At 47.4% G+C, this 14,901-nt stretch overlaps 1 protein-coding gene across 1 annotated transcript in view; it reads right to left on the bottom strand.

The window, feature by feature from the left end:
- The window catches only part of BOC (BOC cell adhesion associated, oncogene regulated), a gene marked incomplete at its 5' end in the record, with an annotated part of 35,791 nt that extends 22,169 nt beyond the window's left edge, over positions 1 to 13,622 (bottom strand). Inside the window, 2 exons of the mRNA XM_049629174.1 lie at positions 12,514 to 12,792; positions 13,478 to 13,622. Coding sequence (XP_049485131.1) covers positions 12,514 to 12,792; positions 13,478 to 13,622 — 424 coding nt within the window. The remainder of the gene's footprint in view (positions 1 to 12,513; positions 12,793 to 13,477) is intronic.
- Positions 13,623 to 14,901: the final 1,279 nt, after the last annotated feature.

Here is a 14,901-nt window from a genome sequence, read left to right as displayed (position 1 = left end):
ATCGGGTTTCATGGGGAAATGGTTTGACAGGACACCTGCCCTTGCCTGTTGACTGGTGTGTTTGAGAAATCCATTAGAGGAATGTTTTTGCAGCTTTAATCCTCTTACCTTCCCCCAGACCCCTCTTGTGCATCCTCTTTGTGTATTCTTTCGGCTATTTTATTAACTTGTCTGCACTAATCAAATGCCAATAAGCCCAACTCTTGTTCCTCAGCTCTCAACAGAAGCCCTGGTCTTTAGGGCCATCTCTGGATTTATAGAATTTCCTTCTCACAGAATTTTGTGCTAAGAAAGCCCAAAATAGTTTAGGCTCCATACAGAACCCTGCCTAGTTCCCTCTTTTCTAAGCCCTCAGTTTCTTAATGGAAGATGTATCTTCTGATACATTACTTCCATAGGGCTCTTAGGTACACAGATTACAGGGCTTTGTTCAGACATAAGTCATGTGATAGGCTCAGTGTTTCCTCTTCACATTTACAGGGTACATCAGGCACTTACCTTCTGAGCCAAGGGAAAATGGGGAGGAAAACAAGAACTTTTGGAAACCTATCTATCTACAAATAGACAGGTTTTATGTTAAGTCCATTTGAACTTCTTATCACCTTCTAGCTTGGATCCTTCCTTTGGCTCAGCAGAACTATGAATTAAATTACAATATTTGGGTTATGTTCATGAATTCCCATGACACAAAACTGTCAAATCTTAATTGTAGGCTCATCCTCCCAATTTTTATACAGTTTACACATCCAGTTAGAGGGTGCATTGCATCATAGCAGAATGCCTCTGGTGTAATCCGTAAGGATCTTCAAGGCATTTCCTCATCTGGGCCTCCTCTTCCTGAGATCTCTCTTAGGCTGCAAGTCACAGTTAAGAAGTCAGGCAAGACAGCGCCTTTGTCTGGAAGCCACAGGGGGTCACCGACATCCCCATCTCCGTGAACTCTGCGGAATATTTATTTAAAAAAGTCATCTTCTACCCATCCAGGCATTCTTATGTAGAGTCAGTCCTGTCCCTTCCCCCTGCATAGGGATAAGCATGTACTTGACTGCTCAGGTTTGGACGGGACCCACCAGATTCTGGGGGTGTCATATTGGGCTCTCTTGGCAATGCTGCCAGGACAGCTTAGTAGCCTCTTGGCCAGTGGCAAGTTTCCGGGCTGATGATTCTACTGCCTAACTCTTGTGGCCTCCAGGCCTCAACTGGCCCTGCGGTGGCTTGTTGTGCCTATGGCTGATGTTACGAAGCATAGAAAGATTTTGCCCTAATATCGCACCCCTCATGCTGACCCGGCCCTTCTCTGCGTCTCGATTGGTTTTTGAAAGATGGCAAAGTTTCAAAGGAAGTAAAACGAAGAGCTTTCTCCGGCAGAACCTGTGGCTCACCTCTCTGCAGGATGGACTTGGGGGCAGAGTTTGAGAAGGTGCAGGGTCCTAGGCATTGCCTTCCTATGTGGGCTCTGGCAGTGCAGGGGCGCTCCCATGCCCCATACTGCTTCACTGATGGGCAGAGAATCACAACACTACTCTCATCCTCCAACTCACCTGAGCACCCATGCCTTGGCATGGCCCCAAGATGAGCCCTCTGAAATCAAGCGCTCTGCAGGTGGGAAACCATGGCAACCAACTACAGAAACAGAGGAAGCCTGGAGCAGAGCTGGGCTTCCATTAGGCCAGAAAGCCCGGCGCCCGGAAAGGATGGGGTTTACTGCGGGATGGGCGAGCGTCTCAGAAGCCACGCGTTCTGGGTAGTGACTAAGCCTTTTGCCAGCACGTAGCCCTGTCACACAGACGGCTGAAGCCAAACCCAACTATAGCCCACAAGGCTGGGCAAAATCAGCCTACTCGATAGTAGGCATTTGACACACACCATGCCCTCCAGGCATCACTGATTTATTCATTCAGCCAGGAGCTACAGAATTGTCTAGTAAGCCCGGCACTGCAGAAGATATCATGAAGACAAAAATGCAGTTCCTAACCTCAGAGACCTGTAGTTTGATAGATGAGACAGGTCAAAACAACACGCAAAGCAGGGTACGATAGCTTGCAAGAGTCGGGTCGGCAGGCTTAGTCCCTACCACCTCCACGAGCATCCCAACCTAGGTCAGGTGGCCTTGAGCTCCCGAGCAACTTAGAAAGGGCAAAGGGAATTGACAGAGGGAGTACTCGTCCTCCCTCCGCAGGCCGCGCGAGTGGATGAATAGATTTCCTTTCATTAGGATTTTTTTCTGCCTGTCCAATTGCACAAATAATTTTGGCTGCAAACCTCTCTCCTGAGAGCCATGGAAACATGACATGAAATTTCTCAAACACACTCTCTGATGAAAGCAAGGCATATGCTCTCCCTTATTTAAATAAAAACAGTCTCCACGGGTATCTAAAAAGGCCTTGGCAGATGCCAAACACACTAGTTGTTCAATCTTGTGTTTCTTTCTTTCCCCTTGAGTTGAGGTGGAGTTTGCACTCAGATTTCAGCAGTGGGAGAAAGCTGAGGGCAGAGAAGAGATGAAAGAGCCACGAGAATGAGGGCAGAGGATCAAAATCAAGACTGGAGGTGGGCAGGAGAGGAGAGAGGATATAAAGGGAGGAGTGGGACAGAGAGAAGGGAAAATAAAAAGGACCTAGTTGGCAATGTCATTAAAACGATGTGCAATAAACTGGCCTAATGTTTCAGGAATTTCTTGGCTCGAGTCATTAAAAATCTTCTTTACAAAAGAAATAAGAAAATGGGAGATGTGATTAATCCTTGAAGACAAGGCAAGGATGGGAGCCACGTCTCCACCGAGTCTGGCAGCCAGATGCACGGAGATGTCTGTAGACCATCTCATTTATCTGACTTCAGTTCTGCACTGAGGTAGGGCTGGTTAGCAGAACTTGGGAGTTTCTTTTGGGACCAAATGAAGGAATGAAATGGTTTGAAAAAACACACTTAGGAGAAAGAGAAGGGAAAAAAAAGATTTAGTTGCCAGTAACCCACATCATACATATTTCTCTGATCAACGAAATACAAATTATAAACTTAGCAATGGGAAAATTAATGTGAATCCTGGTGGTCTGGATCATGAGAGCCAGAACTGGATCCTGACAGAGCGTCTGGCAGGCTGGCAGCCTGCACAGGAAGAGGGAGGGGAGAGAAAACGGGAGGCCAAGGCACTGGGGAAGAATGGAGATGAGCACTTCAGCATGGTCCTCACATACAGAACTCTGGGTCGGAGAGGCAGGGGTGCTGCCCTAAGGCCACTGGGGCCCACAGTGGTGCTACTTTTTCTGCCCACACACCTGGAAATTACATATTCCTACAAGCAGTGGTGGCTACTGATGCCAACCACCCACTACCTCGGAGAGTGTCCCATGAAGTGTCTCATAGGACGTGGAGCCACATTCACTGGTATCTCCCTTCAAAGTTTCCAGAGGTTCCTCCAAACATCTCAATTCCTTGTAAACAGACCTTTAGACTTCTGACATCCATCAATTTTTCTGAGCCCTCCCTGAATCTACTTGTGTCTTCAACCTGTTTATACCCAGAGTTCTTACTTCATTTTTTTTTTTAAGCCTTTTAATATGTCAGGATTTGGTGAAGAAATCTTTGTTCACCTTTTGCATGCCCTTCTTGGCCTTCTGGACTTCAAACATATATTATCTAGGAGTCTTCCTCTTTCTAGACATTCCCTAGAGGCCTACTCTGTGCCAGGCCCTGTGGTCACAGAGATAAATGACAAAGTCTCTGCCCTCCAGGCAAATGAGAGGGCTACAGAAGTAAAGACAGGATGGTAAGGAAGCTGGGAAGAGGAGACCCCACTCCATACTTGGGAAGTTGAGGGTGTCAAGAAAAGATCCCTAGAGAAGATATTCGCATCTGAAAAACTGAGAAGGAATTTGTTAACCCAAGGGAGACAGCAATACTCTGGGAAAGGGAGTAGAGAGGACGGTGTTGCAGGTAGATGGGGCACCATTCCCAAAATAAGGGGAAAGTGCAAGATGAGATGAGGAAATGGCAGAGTCTGGTGGGTCCAGAGGGGAGGCCGAGAGACGGGCTGGGCTTATGGGCTATGCCACAGCCTGAGTCCTATTCCGTAATTCCTGGAGTCTTCACAGGTTGTTAAGTAAAGGAACACAGTCATTCAACATTAAACATGATTCTCCCTCACCCCCCAAAATGCTGGTTTTGCCTCAGCTAGCTTTTTTTCCCCTTTGCCTACATTTTTTTTTCTCACTCTTCAGTGATAGTCCTTTATCTTAGATGGGAACACTGACCCACCTGCAGGGGTTGTACTGTTCTCAGGGTTATTACCAGATTCCAGGAAGGGTTGAAAGTCTAAAAAAAAGGGCCAAAGTAGAAATTCCTAAATTTTTCCACACTCAAAAAAGGGGGAGCCAAGGGATTCATCTGCTGTCTTGATTTTTTTATTTTTTTTTTAAATCATCTTGCATCATGTTCCTTAGAGGGCTCCAGGGATTTCAAGTGAGCTGATCAATGCTTCCCTCGCCTTCCTGTACAAAAGGCTTCTCAAAGTCTGTTCTGGCTCATTGAATTTATAGGTAGTACCTGCTCAACAAACTGGAGGTCCTCCCCTTCTCTCTTAGATTAGAAGGTGGACCTAAGATTTTACTTAAGCATGTGGCTATATGGGCAAAGAACAGGCTGAGGAGGGGAAAGGGTAGGAGTTCTAAGCGTGTCCTCGGTAGAAGACGCATCGTGGACTTGATATCTTCTTTTGGTAAATTCTGACCATTGCTAAATAGAGAATTGGAACCCTGGCTATTTGGGGTAGACAGTTACTGCCATGATGCACTGGGCTGAGCTCACATCACATGTTTGTCTCAGTACTTATACCAGGCCTGATGGGATTAGTGTCGCCAATGTCATTTAGAGATTTCTTTAGAATATCAGAAAATTCTTGTGATATTTAGAATATCGGATACCGCCTATATCCAGTACAAAACAGAAAAGGTTAATAGGACTTCGGTTTAATACTGTAAGGTATTCCTTAGTTATTTCCTATTTAGATATTCCTGCTTAGCTCCTTTTGGGTTGAAGCTGTCAATAATTTTCTTGTCCAACTGGCAAAGCAAAACAAACCTTACAGTATAAAGCAGCTGAATTTCACCCTTAGGCTCATTCTCCCTTTCCAACGGTGTATTCCCCACCATAGAGCTGCCTCAGTCTCTCCCACTCAGCCTGCCAGTACCGCCAAGCCCAGCTTTCAGCGGCAGACTCCCTCCCCCTCCTGGACCAGCACAGGAGGCCACCTGTGTTTCCTTTCCCTCCCCAGCTCTTCTTCCTGCCACCGCCCCTTCACTGCAAAGCAAAGGGCTTGCACAGGATTCCCCAAGATGCCTAAGCTAACAACAAATGTTTTTCCAACTTGGAGCGAATGGTTCCTTCTTGTTTTGTCAAGGACTCACCAGCTGGCTGAAGCAGACTGGCGGAGAGGAATGGCACTGGAGAAAATGCTCTGAAGTTTCCTTTCTTAATCACAAAACATACATTCCCAAAGGGAAAAGAGAAACGGTGAGAAATGGGAGGAGTTACGGGGGAATCAGATGGGGTAGCAAGAGAGAGACAATCACTTAGTAGCTACTTTCAGGATTTGACTGAACTCCCCAAGGAATTACCTCACTCCGGAAATTAAAGTCGCTATGGAAGTGTCTGCACCATCCCAGAAAATACACTGGGCTTAAATCCAAGTACACGATGCTAAGAGTTAAATTCAGTTGTAGGTCTGAGAAAGGTAGGAGAGAACTCAAAAAATGAGGAAGGTTGTCCCACACACATTCTTGAAGGCTCAACTCCCAAGCCTTCCTCAATTCCCTGAAATGGAGATGAATCACGGTTAGCCTGAGCTCCCAATAAAATCTGTTTATATCTCTGTCAGGGAACTCATGGGTTTGACTTGCTTTGTGGCTACCATGTTACTGCGGTCAATATTCTCCATTAGGTTAAGAGCTCCTCAAAGGCAAGGGTCAGGTCTTACGGTACTCGGCTGGAATTCTGAACACTCCCCAATTCTCAGGACACCAATCTCCAAAACACCCACACACTAAACTCAGTGCTGGAGAATGAGTGCTGTTCTCCAGTGGGACTTCCTCACCTCCAGACTGCTGGCTTGCCCTGTGAATTTTGGACTTAACAGCCTCCACAATCATGTGAAGCAATTCTGTAAAATAAATCTATTTTTCCTTTTATTTCCTTCTCCATATATCTAGGCAGGCATGCCTCATTTTATTGCACTTTGTGGATACTGGGGTTTTTGTTTGTTTTTTACAACTTGAAGTTTTTTGGCAAGTCTACATAGAGCAAATCTATCAGTGCCATTTTCCAATAGCATTTGCTCATTTTCTGTGTCACATTTTATTAATTCTCACAATATTTCAAATCCTGTCATCATTATTATGTTTGTTATGGTGATCTGTGATCAGTGATTACAACTCACTGAAAGCTCAGTTGATGGCTAGTGTTTTTAACAATGAAGTATTTTTAAATTAAGGTATGTACTTTTTTAAGTCATAATGCTATTGTACACTTAATGGACTACAATATAGTATAAATATAACTTTTATAAGCACCAGGAAACCAAAAAGTTAATTTGACTCACTTTCTTGTGAGTAGTCTGGAACTAAACTCGAATTATCTCCAAAATATGCCTGTATGTGTAACTGGTTCAGCTTCTCTGGAGAGCCTGACCAAACCAGGGATAAAGGAAGCTAGAGGTATTCTATTTATTGTTTTGTTTTTTTTTTAAATATTTGAGGGGGAAAGGGGCAGAGAGAGAGGGAGAAGGAGAGTGAGAATCCCAAGCAGACTCTATACTGTCAGCACAGAGCCCAATGAGGGGCTCAAACTTGCGAACCATGAGATCACAACCTGAGTCGAAATCAAGAATTGGACACAACCGAGAGAGCCACCCGGGCGCCCCTAGAAATACTGTAATAAAGACATGTCCACAGTGGTCCTTTATGGCCTATTCCAGTTCAGGGTCCGAGCCTAGAAGACCTTAAGGAAGTGTCTGATGGGAATCAGAGGTGGGGGAAGCTGAACAAAAGGAAACACAGCTTTCTGTTTGTGGAATCACTGTCCCGAGGGCCAGGGTCAGCCCAGCCTACCAGCACAAACCAGCGAGTACCCAGTTAGAAGAACAAGCAGTGGTGAGCCAGCAGAAGCAGAAATGGAGTAGCTCTGTGGGCTACGGGGACAGCACGCAGTGCAGGGACACCATGGCTATTCTCCAAGGCAGCTAGGAGGTAGGAATCTGGGTTGGAGAGCATGTGTATACAAAGAGCTGAGAAATTCGCAGGAGGTGGGGTAGTTAGTTCTCTCTTCCCAACAAGCTAGCCCTTTGTCTTGGGTCTGGTAGGAGTGAAGGCTTTGCCATTCCCTGGACTTGGTCTTCTGAAGACTGTTCCCAGAATGGAGCTGGGCACCACATGGCTGGCCACAGGCCCCAGAGCCTCCTGCAGGAGGGCACTCCACAAAAGTTCACCAACCTAAGGGGTGAATGAGGAAAGCCCAGAATTTATAAAATGTTTCAACATATTACTAGCATATCATCCAATCCTTAAAAAAAAAAAAAAAAAAAAAAAACCCCCAAAAACAAAAAACAAGAAAACTCAGGAGATGGATGCTGTAACTATCACTGTGCTCACTTCATAGTTGTGGTAATCTAAGTGATTTAGTGACTTGCCCAAAGTCACACCGACTTCTAGGGGCAGAGTTAAAACTTAAACCCAGGGTTTTTTTTTTTAACTTTCTTCTCCTCCCACCCACCATATTAGTTTGTCTCTTCATTTTATTCACGGGTTAAATTATGGTGACAAAGGGCCCTGTCACCTTCTGAGCATTCCTCAGAGCCAGTCATAGAGACAGCTGCCTAAGGGGAGCTCCTTCCTTTCCTGTCAGCAGACTCACCTTCTAAGATCTGAGGGCAGAGAGAGGATAATTCAGGTACATGCCTGGGTCTTAATGCTTAAAGGCCTTATAGAGGGGTTACAGATCCGGTCTCAATTAAACCAGCATCAGCTTAAGACTCCACATTAGCTTGAGGACTCAAGTTTCCAGCTATAGGATTACTACCCAGTGACCACCTGTTGTATTTCCCACAATGAAGGGGACCTAGGGGTGATAGGATAATTGGCAGAATTAAAGGATAAAAAAATGGGAGAACGTTAAAAATGAAGAATTATGTAGGAGTTTAGTTGAATTATTAGAGGTAAGGGATAGAAAAGAGCTTTCACACTGTATGCCAGCTCTGATGAATTGTGACTCCTTGCCAGGCTGTGTTGAGAACAATTCTAAGGCGGAATCAGAATACAGAAAAAAGGAATACGGTGTTCCCTGGCAAGGTCTGCTGTTGGTTCAGGTGCAGAGTGGGAACACTTGAGCCACGTAGTGTGGCTGACCTCCTGGCGTAAAGCTTATAAAAAAGGAGAAAGGAAGAAAGGAGATCAAAGTGAAAAGTATTTCAAAATTCAAGAATTAGACAAGGTGGTCTGAGGTGAGGCATCAGCAGCAAGAGCGAAGTCTACCGCAAAGTCTAGGTTCAATAGGAAAACAAGTTCTGTGCAGAGGAGTGGGATGGACACCGCCACATGGAATGAAGATGGTATTTACCCGTGTGGGTTCCATTTTACCTGAAGACCAGAAGCCTCAGGTCAACAGCCAGGGGTGAAGTCCAAGAGTACCCCCAGCCTCCAGCATCTAAGTAAAAGAGATGTGTACCAGGAAAAGGTCTGCCGGGGGGCCTCTTCCCCACCCCTGAATCCTCAAGCCAGCTCCCAGCCCCCAATACGGAGAGGTCTCAGCGATCTAGGAGTTCACTAAGACTGGGGAGGCGATATCTTGCTAGGTAGGCCGAACAGCAAGTGCTTTGTCTCAGGATGGACATCTGAACGCATGCAAAAGAGGCCAGAGGAAAAGGAAGCCTTAAGTGGCCAGTGTGGGCGGGTGTGTGTGCGTGTGCAGGGGCACGCCACTGCCTGGCCTTCCCTCTAAATGCAGACCAGGCCTCGGTAATCCCTTCGCCGCTCGGCCGCCCTCCATCAGCCAACCAGCAAAACACAGCCCCCATTCTGCTCAGGAATGTGCTTTCGGAAACTTAATCTAACTGCCAGGTCTGGGCCAAATCCCCCATGGCACGAACCCAAAGACAGCACCCCGTTCTGCCGCCGCTCCCGCCTTCCCGCTGCCTCCTCCAAGCCCGGGAGGCTGCAGTTCCACCCCACTGACTCCCTGTTCTCCGGGATGCGGCCCCTCGAAGCCTGCTCTCTCCATCTCCAGCGCTTCTCGGGCCCTCTGGTCAGCCCCAAACATGTCACTTCTGATTCATGTCTCAATGACGAGCCAACAGCTCTTGGCTTTCAAGCAAGACTCTCTGGGCTTCTGCACAAGCCTCCTCTTCTCTCACTGTGCCTTCTGGGTTGCAACCAAACCCTCCCCTTTGTCCTCACTGCCAACCGCAGATCCCTTCGAGCACCAGAGAAAGAAGTGGCCAGGAATTTTTTACAAATAAAGGCTAAAAATGGTCTCTCCTCACACAGATACACCTTGAAGCAGAAGGAGGGATCCACCATAAATTTTCGACTCTCCAACTATCCCTTCCTCCATATAAAAGGTTCAGGCTGGCTCCTAATTAGGCCGAATGAATGGTTATGGAGTTTCCTGAGTCTCCACAGACACGTGCTGACCATTTGTAGATGAGCAATACTTGTAGATGAGCAGGATTATCCTTTAAAGGCTCGAACACTGCTAAAAGGCACATCTTACTTGTAATAAGAAACCAGTGGAAGCGACCTAATTGCACACCAATAGAAAAAGTGCTCAGTACATATGACAGAGTCCCTCAGGGGATGTTCTAGGGTCATCAGTAACTATGAACCTGCTCCGATGGGGGTTTAAGGTAGGGGGGCAGGTTAACTAGCGAAGGGCATAGACAAACCTTCTAGAGTGATGGCCACATAGTTGTATACATATGAAAAATGCATCAGGCTATTCACTTATTAGTGCACTCTGTGTACTTTACTGGATGCATTTTATACTCAATACAAAAGAACAAGTAAATATGGTCATACGGCCAACGGAAAAATGCTGATCACACAATGTCAAGGGGGAGAGAATAAGGATAGAAACTGTATATTCACTAGTATCATTAAAATAGTGTGAAGGTACGGGCATGCCATTATGCTAATTGAGTAAGTCAGAGGCAAATACCGCATGATTTCACTCACAGGTAGCATCTAAAAAATAAACAAAACAAAACCCAGACTCATGGATACAGAGAAGAGAGTGCTGGTTGCCAGAGTGGGGAGGTTTGGGGTCGGCGGGGGTGGGGATGGAAAAATGGGTGAAGGAGATCAAGAGGTACAAGCTTCCAGGTTATAAAATAGGCCATGGAGATAATAATGTACAGCACAGGGAATACAATCAGTAACAGTGACATTGTATGGTGACAGATGGTAACGAGACTCATTGCGGTGATCATTTCACAATGTACACAACGTATGCTATACACCTGAAACTAATATTGTATGTCAATTATATACTTCAGTAAAAAAGCAAGTATTGGTATGGACAAAGACTGGAAGTGCACACTCCAAAATGGTAATGGTTGTGTGAAGACGGTGGGGTGAGGGGAAATGGTATCTCCTATGAATTCTGTACTTTCTGTAATGCAGTTTTCATTACAATTTAAAAACATGAAAGAGGATATGATAGAAGAAGTGTAGCTCTGACCTCAGCCCTTCTTATAGGATGAGATAACCCCTCCCTGTCCACTACCCTCCTCACCTATATCAGCCAGCACCTTCCTTGCACCCCACAAGCACAGTGAGGGTCTGCCTCTCTCCCGGAGCATGCAGAGTATGCTACCCTGCTTCCCAGAGACTTAGAGCTCACATTCAGTAGGTGTTCCTTCTGCCACCACAGCAAATGGCTCTCACTGTGTGGGGAGGCTCTAAGATGCAGTCAGGCTCCTCCCAGTCCCCTGGGGAGACAGATGAGGAACCCTCCCTGCCCTCTCCTTTCTCCTCTCCTTTTTCCGGAGAAAAGGGTGGGGCTGCTTGATGCTTTCCAAAAGAACATGAATATTGCCTGCGGGGTGTCTCTGTTCTGTTCTCTCTTGGAGTGAAGTCCCTCCAGGGACCTGGGAACCAGGGCGGGGTCTTTTATCCCCTGCTTTTCTGCTTCACCATCTCCTCCCACTTTCCTCCCAGGCCTCAGGCCTCACATACCCCCAGGGACCCCAACCAAACTTTAAGGAGCGAAGCATTTCCCAAGTTTGCTGCTTTGGCATGACTCCTAACATACTCAGGAGGGTGACAATGATGGTGACATGGAAGTCCAAAGCAAGGCTGTCAGGAGTAAGGGGACACTGCTAGGTCATGAGCAAACAAGCTCTGGACATCTCAACATTCTAATACAAATACCACTAAAGTCTCAACAAGGCTCCCTATTCCCCATACTTCAGGCTCCAGGAAAGAAGAGGTCATTCTTAATATATCCTGGCTACAGACTCCACATTAAGAACGGATGTTGGGGCTGCCCTGCAGCCTTCTGAAGTTTATTTCGTCAGATAAGTCTGGTCTCTCATATGTATACAATGGGTAGAAAACCAGGTAATGTGTGCTTTGCACCTGGGTACCATAATATTCCCAAGTGGTAATTACATATTAAGAGGAGCATAAAGCCTTTTCCCGGCATCCCCCTTGGACCAAACCATCCCCAATCTCATCCTCTTTTCTGTTCGTTTTACTCTTTGTCACACAGTTTCCTTTTTGTTGTGCTCTACTATTTGTATCCCAGGCATGTGGACCATGTCTGCCCCTGAAACAGGAGGCTCGGTGTGGGACGGGCAGCTCTGCTCAGACCCACACATGGCCGTGTAAGTGCTCTGACAGTAACCACCATGAGGATGGAGTGTGGGGGATGAAGGGGCAGCTGGCACAAGCACCCCCAGATAACCACGTAGAAAGGCACGGCCACATAGTGTGGCCCATTTCTGGGGCCCACACACACAGTTCAACCATGCTGAGTTCCCCTCTTTCTAGACACCCTCTGCAACAGTGTCCCTACTCAGAGAAAACAGCGTCCCCAGGGCACAGTGGTCCCCCACCATCGGGGACTGCTAGGCAGCTACCACTCTCTGATTTGAAATGTCAAATTGTAAGGCCTCCTTTTTTTTAAAAAAAAAATTTTTTTTAACATTTATTTATTTTTGAGACAGAGAGAGACAGAGCATGAACAGGGGAGGGTCAGAGAGAGAGGGAGACACAGAATCTGAAACAGGCTCCAGGCTCTGAGCGGTCAGCACAGAGCCCGATGCGGGGCTCGAACTCACGGACCGTGAGATCATGACATGAGTGAAGTCGGACGCTTAACCGACCGAGCCAACCAGGCGCCCCTGTAAGGCCTCCTTTTATATGAAGACAAATGACATGGGGTGTGAAGGGCCTGGGGGAGAGAGCGAGAACGGGAGAGAGTTAGAAAGAGGGCACCGTGGCAGAAGGACAAAGGAACAGTACTCACTGGCTAGTGTCACAGTGGCTGGCACGCTGGCCATGGCTCCTGCAGGCATGCGGGCCACACACTGGTACCGTCCCACCGTGTGGTTGTTGAGGGCAGTGACGACCAGCGTCCCGCGGGTGATGAGGATGCCCAGAGCATCATCCGAGCCATTCAGCTCCTTCCCGTTCAGGCGCCAGGTGGCATTCATCCACGGGGGCTCCACCACGCAGCCCAGGATCACAGTTCCTCCCAGCTTCTGGACAGTGGAAGAGGGCTGGACAGTGACCTGGGGGACCTGGTCTGGAGGAAGAACGGGGACGCAGAAGTGAACGGACAACCTTCACGAAACCAATAACATGACCTTTTTAGAAGCACAGCCCCCAGGCAGCCTTTCAGAACTGAGCAACCCAGAGGGGTTGGTCTTTCTCTGAAGAACTCTACTGTCCTTGGTCCATTCTCCAACCTGTGCTCGTTCTCAAAGGCAGACTGGAGTGGCAGCATGATGTAGAGGCAAGAGCTTAGGCTCTGGGGTTGGACGGACCCGGGCCCCCATCCCAGCGCCACTGCTTCTGAGCCAGGTCACTTTTGCCTTTTTGTGTCTCCATTTCTTGCCTACAAAACGGGGCTAGTAATACTCGCTTCACAGGGTTGTCGTGAAGCTCACAACTAATGCACGTGAACTGCCTGCCATAACCTCATGTACGTCCTCAATAAAAGGCAGTTGTTAGTATTCATTCTCCTCTGGTATATATTCGAAATGATGATGATACTAAAATATAACTGATACGGTCTTGCCAAGATGATTTGTCATCTTGTATTCCTGAGTGTGTCCCTGGAGGCCAGTGGGAATGAAGTGTTCTTCGAAATCCAGGAAAGGGCAGGCCTTTTTAAACGGTTCCTACTGAATGTGTAGTATTTCTACTTGACACGAGGGGCAAATGTTCTTTGAGACGGGCAGGCTGAGAAAGGGAAGGAAAGCACTCACTCAAGTCAGCGAAGCAGCCTGCTGTGGCTAAGAGGAGGCAGGCGAGGGTGACTGCAGGCCTTTTTTCTCTCCGGGTCGTCATCATCCCATGCAGCACGGTGTCACAAAGGGTCCAAGCCAATGTCCCATAAGCCACTGGAGTCACTCAGATGGCTACTACAATCCCCTGCACCACTCTGTCGTGAGAAAGAGAGAAATGGCTGCGGTGAGTGACGATGCTCGGGATGCCACTGTGATAGCCACAGCGCCTGACTTTGTGCCCTTGCCCCCTGCCTCCATCACACGTGCTGGCAACATTCAGAATGTTGACCTGACCAGCTGCTGGAAGACCAAGGAACACGGTCATGTCACTTCTCATCTAAAAGAAGCTTCTTTTAAGTAGACCCCTTGAGCTAGAAGGGGATTTTATTGTGGTACAACAGCTAAAGCCTTGCCCAGCATACCAGCAGCAACAAGGGCAGGGGAGCCCAGGACTAGAGGGGCTGGGCTCGGCAGCCACGTTCAGGGCTCCAGGCAGTGAGCGCCTCACACACATGCTGGAAAGGATGACGTGATCTTTACCATTTGCTTGCAGAAAGCCAGATGTCCACGGCCACACGGCATGCCATTCCGCTGGTACGAGACCTGTAGACAACACCGTCATGCATGCCAAACCCCTCCTGTAGGGGATGTTACTAATGAATCCTGAAGTCTCAGAGATTCCAGGAAGATCTCCTGTTTTGATTCACCCCTGGCTCTTCACCTATTTTCCTATCAACTCTCCCGATTCCTGGGATCAGCCTACCCTCCTCAGCTTGTGTGTAACCTCTACCCCCCAAACACAAACACAGACAGAAGTCACACATCACCAAGGCCCCTCGCCTTCTCTTGCCCCTGGGTGCTAGAATCCTAGTGTTTTCCATCTCTACAAAATTTGTACTCTTAACCACTGTCCGTGATGCATCCCCACCCCTGGAACAACGTTACTTTGAGGCTCTACGCTACACTGTACCTCCAGCTACTGGATGGTGCGTCTCCGCTCTCAGCCGCCCTCTTACTGCCTGCCTGGAGCTTTGACTCTGCATCTTCCACAGCAGTAATTCCTCATGCCTCCTTCCTTAAGCTATGGTCCTTAAAAGATTCACCAAAGTCATATGCAGGCAAGTGTACATTGTAACACATACCTCTGTCATGGCTTAAATCAAGATTTGCGTCTATTGTCGTGGTACTTACAGAACTGTCGTACTTACAGAACATTAGGCCAACAAGGCCAACATCCTTATTAGGTAGGGAGGCATTAGAACGAACTTCAGATAACATCAAAGGTAACATGTCAGTGATCTAGACAGTGGATGCATCTTCCTGAACCATGCACATGTGCCAATACAAATGGTAGATTTCCAGGAGGGTGACCTATATTCAAACTGTCCACTCTCTTGGACCCG

This window comes from Panthera uncia, chromosome C2 (assembly GCF_023721935.1).
Source record: "Panthera uncia isolate 11264 chromosome C2, Puncia_PCG_1.0, whole genome shotgun sequence".
Taxonomy (NCBI): Eukaryota; Metazoa; Chordata; class Mammalia; order Carnivora; family Felidae; genus Panthera; species Panthera uncia.
The sequence above is the reverse complement of the archived record's forward strand: the minus strand, read 5'-3'. Positions and strand labels throughout refer to the sequence as shown.